General features: G+C 39.4%; 1 protein-coding gene across 1 annotated transcript in view; it reads right to left on the minus strand.

The window, feature by feature from the left end:
• The window catches only part of LOC122268063 (calpain C), a 23,986-nt gene that overhangs the window by 6,011 nt on the left and 10,475 nt on the right, over positions 1–7,500 (minus strand). The window contains exon 2 of the mRNA XM_086544273.1: positions 5,924–6,064. Coding sequence (XP_086400399.1) covers positions 5,924–6,061 — 138 coding nt within the window. The 5' untranslated portion in view covers positions 6,062–6,064. The remainder of the gene's footprint in view (positions 1–5,923; positions 6,065–7,500) is intronic.

Genomic DNA, 7,500 nt, shown 5'->3' on the forward strand with positions numbered 1-7,500 from the left:
AACAACAATTATAATGATAGGAATAATGACAGCTGATGATAATAACATGCGCCGCTTCTTTACTATGATAACAACAAATACGGTTGTATAGACTAATCAATTATTCATTCACTACCACCACATTTTCTAAAAACGAAGTGAAATATGTTAAAGTACATATAAGCAAATGAAGCGTGAGTACTTCGGGTCTTTCCTGCAGCCATAATGGAGAAGAAAATAGTTTAGCGACGAAGGTAATTCCCAAGACAGTACTTCAGGTAAAATTGTGAAACCTGATTGAGCACTTTTTTTCTCCTAGATGTTTCCTGAAGAACAAACAAGATACTGAAGTTCCTGGGAAAACGATAAAACTTAAAATGAAGAAAGTATATCCTAGTCTACTAATGCCTGAAATGAAAATAGAACGCAAATAAAAGGGCGTTTATGGTAATTCGGTGCCCTCTAGATGGCAACGCTCGCCACAAAGCGCTGGTTCGCCGATCGTCTTTTGTCAAAGTGATCTGCCTGACCTACCATTCCCTAAAAAAAAACACTCATAATAGTTATCCCCGTCAATCATAATAACAATATATATCTAATAACACCCCCCTCCCCACCCCCCAAAAAAGAAGTACTCTCATTCCGAAGAACAGCAGAACATTTAAACTACGTCTTTACACATACCATGTTGCTGACCTGTTTACCGGCGCCTAACCTAAGGTCATTCTGTCGTTGTTCTCAGTTACAATCACTTATTTCTAAGTTTTTTTTCTGCCTTGTCTTTTTTCTTTAATCAACCTCAACGGGAGACAAGTACTTAGCTACAAATATTCTCCGAGGGTAAACTTTTAATACCTTTTTTAGCGTTTCAAATTAAGAAAAAGTGTATTTCGCCATAACTAATCGACAGTGCCGTTGATCTTCGGAATATATTTAATATTTCTGCCAATTTTGGTTTTGTATCGACCAAGAACTTTTCTATATATTGTTTATATATATATTTTTTTTCACTCATAACTTTGGTCATTGAATATGATATCTATAATATTACTGTTAATACATTTTTGGCAGATGATTTAAAGGTCAAATATGACATGGGTCAGTACAATAATGTTAATCGAGATTATTACTTTTATTATCACTGTTATTGTTATTGTCATCACTGTTATTAGTATTATTATCATAATGATCATAATGATAATGAAAATTATAATAATAACAACAATGATAATGATTATTCTAATAATTATTATCAATATCATTCTAATCATGATAATAATAATCATTCTAATTACGATCAGAATATCGATAATGATAATATTGATATGATAAACATGATGATAATGATAAAGACAGTAATAACCTCAGTATCAAAGGGGAGAATGATCATAACAGCGTTAATATTATTAACTATGAAAACAACATTAGAAAGTAGAAATAGTAATAATAATGATAATCATTATCATTATGATAAACACTATCAATATAACCCATAGCAGTATCATTAACATTAATATCATTGCCATTATCATTATTATCATTCTCAGAGTTTTAATCATCATGATTATTACTATCATAATCATCATTATTGTTATCATTATCATTTTTATTAGCATCAATATTGATATCATTCTCATCATCATTATTGATATCATAATCATTATTATCATCATCATAGTCATCATCACCAACAGTAACATCATAATCATCATTATCATTACTGTTATCATTATCATCATCATCATAATCATCATCACCAACAGTAACATCACAATCATCATTATCATTACTATTATCATTATTACCATCATCATCACCAACAGTATTATCATGATCATCATTATCATTACTGTTATCATTATCATCATCATCATAATCATCATCACCAACAGTAACATCACAATCATCATTATCATTACTGTTATCATTATTATCATCATCATTATCACACCAACAGTAATATCACAATCATCATTATCATTACTGTTATCATTACCATCCTCATAATCATCATCATCACCAACAGTAACATCACAATCACCATTATCATTACTATTATAATTATTACCATCATCACACCAACAGCAATATCACAATTATCATTATCATTACTATCATAATTATCACCATCATCATCTACCTTTTTCACCCCATTCTCTCCATTCCTAAGTGACATCTTACATAAGTCGAGTGAAAAAAAGGTACTACAAAAACAGCCTTGCATTTCTCAATGTAGGCGATTACGTAACATAACTTCCTTTCTTACTCAACGCCCAAAACGTGGCTACTGGAGCTTCCTCTCCTCTCTCTTACGCCCCCCCCCCTCACCCGCCCTCGCCCGCCCCCTTCTTCTTCTTTTTATTTTTAGTCTTGTTCTTTTTTTCTTTTTTTTTCCTTTTTTCTATTTCTCTTGATTTTTTTTTTTTTTTTTTTGTCTTTCTTGTTGTTGTTTTCTGCTTTCATTTCCCTTTTCATTCTTCTTTTTCTTCTTATTTTTGTTCTGCTTCTTCTTCCTCTTCTGCCTCTCATTCTCTCTTCTTCTTTCATATGTCTTTCCCCAAAAAAATCTTATAATAACATTCTTTTCACACCTGACCACGAAGCACACTTATGTGTTGTTGTTTTTTTGTCATCTCTCGTTCTATCTATCTATCTCTATCCATCTATCTATCTATCTATCTATCTATTTCTATCTCTCTCTCTATCTGTCTATCTATCTATCAATCTATCTATCTATCTATCTATCTATCTATCTCTTTCTCTCTCTCTCTCTCTCTCTCTCTCTCTCTCTCTCTCTCTCTCTCTCTCTCTCTCTCTCTCTCTCTCTCTCTCTCTCTCTCTCTCTCTCCCTCCCTCTCTATCTCTCTCTCTCTCTCTCTCCCCCCACCCCCCCTCTCTCAATAACCTTGGCTCTTTGTGTTTCCGTTGGAGAGAAAAAAAGTGGGCGACGCCTGTGCACTCAGGTATTATTACTCTAATGGTGTGTGTGTGTGTGTGTGTGTGTGTGTGTGTGTGTGTGTGTGTGTGTGTGTGTGTGTGTGTGTGTGTGTGTGTGTATGTGTGTGCGTGTGTGTGTGTGTGTGTGTGTGTGTGTGTGTGTGCGTGCGTGCGCGTGTGTGTGTCTGTTTTGGCCGGATTGTTCGATAACCTGGAGATTCAAATGTCAAATATCCGCTTTTCACTTTGTCATTAATATCTTATTTGGCGCAGCTTTCACCTTAATCTTAGTTATGAAGTATGCACGTACACATGTACACAAGCACACTTACAAGCACTGACACAAACTTTCCTCCCCAAACAAAAACACACAACAGACACACACAAAAAAGAGCTATACTCTCTCACACACACACACACACACACAGACACATGCAATCCTCCTATGTACACGCACACACACACACAACCGACCCTACTCACATACACACATACACTCCCGCAAACAAACCTACTCGCACACAGTCAGTCACACAAACAAACCTACCCACACGTAGACACGCACGCACACACAAACCTACTCACGCACACAAGTAGGTCATTGCCTCGGGCTCTCTGTCGTCAGAGCGGAGGAATCTGCGGGGGAATTTCTTTCATAATGGTTGTGATGAATGGAGCGATTACCTATTCATTCGTCATTTTTGTCCCGGTGTGTCTGTCTACCCGTTTGTCTGTCTGTGTCGCTTAGTCTGTGTCTGTTTGCTTGTATTTGTCGGCGCTTGTTTACCTATGCCTGTCTGTGCTTGTTTATCTTGTTTGTCTGCGACTTTCTCCATCTGTGTTTGTCTGTCTACGCCTATTAACGTGTGTGTATCTGTGCCTATTTGTCTGTGTACTTCTGCCTGTTCTTGTTTCATTATGTGACTGTCTGCCAATGCCCGTGCATCTATGCCTGATTTTCCATACCAGTTTATTTATGCCTCTCTGGTTATTTGTCTGTATATATCTTGCTTTCTTAAAGTCTTGCTGTTTAATTCTCCGTCAAATTGTCTGCGTTTATCTCCTTGATTTAAATGTCATTTACGTTTTAGTTAGTTTGAGGTTCTGCTTTGTCATTGTGGGAACTAATGTTGTGTTTTATATTCTTTATATCCATACCGTGTTAATATGTCACTGACTGTGCCAGTGCGCTTTTGGTGTGTGTGTGTGTTTATGTGTATGTGTGTTTTGTGTGTGTGTCTTTGTGTGTGTGCGTTTGTTTGTTTGTGTGTGTGTGTGTGTGAGCGTGACCAGCAGCACTCGCCCATCATAATTGCAATAATCATTTCACCGTGCGTGTTTCCCGCGCTCCTCTCACCGCACTGATCCGCCTCCAATCCTAGCTCTTAATCCGCCCATCCCAACACCGCAAACCTCACACCTCATCGCCTCGCGCCAGCCGGAGCCAATCCTTCGCACACCCCGGAGGCCGAGTGCGTGCGTGCGTGCGTGCGTGCGTGCGTGCGCTTGCGTTTCCTTCCTCACAGCTCTTTCGCGAGTCAGCGCCTCCTCCCCGTCCTGCAGAGCGAGGGAGTCTGCGCTGTGAAACGCTGCGGTGAACTGTGCCGGAAACTGGTACAGTGAAAGTTCAGTTTGAATAACATTTCGTTCAGATATTCAGCCTCGTTGCTCTTTCTTGCAGCCTCGAGAAGGCATTGCCACACGACCACCTGCTGGTTGCCACACCCCGCATGCCAAGATGCCGCATAGATGCCACATTATGAAAGCTTGATCAACGTTTCTCGCGTCCCTGCAACGTCGCAACATGTTACTTAATCAAGAATTCTTTCATACTATCATTCCGATTTGCAACACCTACCAGCACCATGGACTGTCAAGAAACTATCAACACTCTATCTAATGCCTTCCGTGCCATCAAAGTCTCAGTCATTCATCTCAGTCATACCATCGTTATACACAAGACCTTCATACATTCTACCCCCCCCCCCAACGCATGCCAAATAGCACTGCCAGTCACGAACGTTTCTGTCACTTCTTTGCGTGAATTCCTGCAACCTCTTTCGACGAGAGGATTTCAGGAAGCGACGTCTGATGGGCGGATGACGTGACGAAGGAAAACGAGAAGTGAGAGTCGAGAGTGTCGTATTTGCATAATTAGTCAGAACTTCATTAAAACCGAGGATAATTAGTGGAACTTGCTACATGCCTCCAAGGCTGGATGCCTCTGATGAAACGATGCAAAATAACGGGGATTCTACACTGGTAAATACTTCGTATAATATCATGTTCTATGTTAGTTATGTGAGGTCAAACTGTACCTTACAAATAAATATGCCACATAAATTATACAGTTGAGCACAGTTGATTGCTAAATGGCATATTGCAATGCTGAGTTATAGTATGCTTTATTGCAAATATAAATGAGGTGTTCTACGAATCCTAACGGTATTTATTTTTCTTCATACGAATGGCACTATGCATCGTATACATACGAGTGCGCATATCTACAGACGTATACAGAAATATGCTTATGTACACTCACGATTATTCATCGTATATATCATTAAATTGATTCATACAGACGCCAGATTATCATTGCGTGCTCAGTGAAGTAGGACACTGACTAGTATCTAGAAGGCTCTCACGTTATTCATAATGATTACAACATACATCAATGTGCTATGAGCCTTTCTTTATGCTACGATGTGCATTGCACTTGGATGGTCCCTGGGAGCCATATGAAGCGATATTACATAGAGCATGACATTCATTTTATTCCATGTCATATACACAGCCGCGTGACCAGAAGACTTCTGAAGTGTCATGCACTTAAGTGTGGGAACCCACGTAGCAGCACCACGGGGCGGACTAAGGGGTTCTTGGGGACCTTCAGGTAATCGCAACGGCGCGGCGGCGTAATGGGGAAGGCAAGTGGGTGGTTCTTAGGGGGGGGGAGGGGGCTGGGATGTGGGACGCGTTTCCAAAAGCAGAAGGGGTCCGAACTCACCGTCGGTCGTCGCCAGGTGAAGGTAAATGGCGGAGTCTGGTGGTAGAACACGGACGTCTGTGAGGCGGGGAAGTCCGGGTCTTCCCATAGCTCTCCGCGCTCGTTGCAGGACTTCGTCACCCTGCTGTATTCCGCCATCACCTGTAGGGAGAGAGGGAGGGTGAGGAGGTGGGGCATTGTCGAGAAGGAAGGGTCGAGTTAAGGGACGCAGTGTAGACCCAAGATAGACAAAAACGTGAAGAAAAAATGGAGGTTCGGCACTGTAGCAACTGGTATCCGTGCCATATTCCGTTACCAACCAGGAAATTTTGTGTATTATTAATTAAATGAACTGTACATACAGTGTCAGCTGCAAAAAAAAAGAGAAAGTAACACTGAAATGTGATGCTATAGTAAATTTGTTTTTATTATCAACATCAACATTACAACGTTACCACTCTGAGCGACTTAGCAACTGGCATTAATTCCGCCTTCTTTGTGCCCTACAATCTGACAGTTTCCTTTTTCAGATCCTGGCATTTATGAATATGATTCTGCTCCTTTCCCTAACCCCCCTGTCTCTAAGAACTTCAATATCAATAATGAAGTAACTTTGATCACAATACCTAGTCTTCCTGTCTCTGTTTCTCCGCCAAAAAGTAAGCTGAAAACCAAGAGTATCGAGACATTATCATCCTCCATTTTTTTAAATGCCAATATATCATTTTCCACCCGCTGTCATGCTTTAATTTATACTCACACAAGGCAAGTTTACGGCTTTTACTTACCAAGTGTATGACGACTTCCCTATTAAGTCTGAACAATAGTCTATAGTCTTATGAATGCGAAACTTTACGTAAACGGTCCCTAAAGACTGTTCTTGTGCAATGCATATTAGAAACTGTTTCTGGTTCCAAAGTCGACCTTTGTATCCATTCCCATTGCTTAACCGCATCTGCATTGTTCATCTTCCTCAAAAACCGACCTTGCATTAGCCCCTTCTTTCTCTGCTTGCTTTCAAGAAGTTCCTTTGGTTCCTTAGCTTTGGTCTCATCACCTGTGCCTTTTCAGCAATTAACAGGAATCTCTTGTTATGCCATCCAACATTGTCTTCCTCAACTTTAACACACCTTCTACAGCTCCAGCCTTCGCGTGCACATATATCCTGCGTACACTGCTTTTCGGATGTAACGCTTGGTTCATTGTCATCACTTGTGTTGCCTTCCGGTTCATCTGTCCCAATTCTTCCTTGTGGGAATTCGGTTGCAAGAGGTTCCAATTCAAGATTTTAATCCTTCGATTGACTTCTGATTGTCTTTTTGATGATTATATTTCATTTTTATGATGATGATATAAAGTTAATTATGAAAATTATATTGATGATAATGGTGATATCAACAGTAACACCAAAGGATAATGGTATTAGTAATATAATGATAATGGTAATATTTCCTTTGTTTCTGCTTTTATTCATTCTCGTTTCATCTCTTTTCTATAATTGCTTTATGATTATATAATGCCTTTTATTTTGGGGTATCTTATCTCATATCATTTCTTCATTTCTCATATCATTTTTTTCCTTAATCTATATTTCCTTA

The sequence above is a fragment of the Penaeus japonicus genome, unplaced genomic scaffold (assembly GCF_977035675.1).
Source record: "Penaeus japonicus unplaced genomic scaffold, GWHDUDI00000001_assembly GWHDUDI00000015, whole genome shotgun sequence".
In the NCBI taxonomy this organism is placed as follows: domain Eukaryota; kingdom Metazoa; phylum Arthropoda; class Malacostraca; order Decapoda; family Penaeidae; genus Penaeus; species Penaeus japonicus.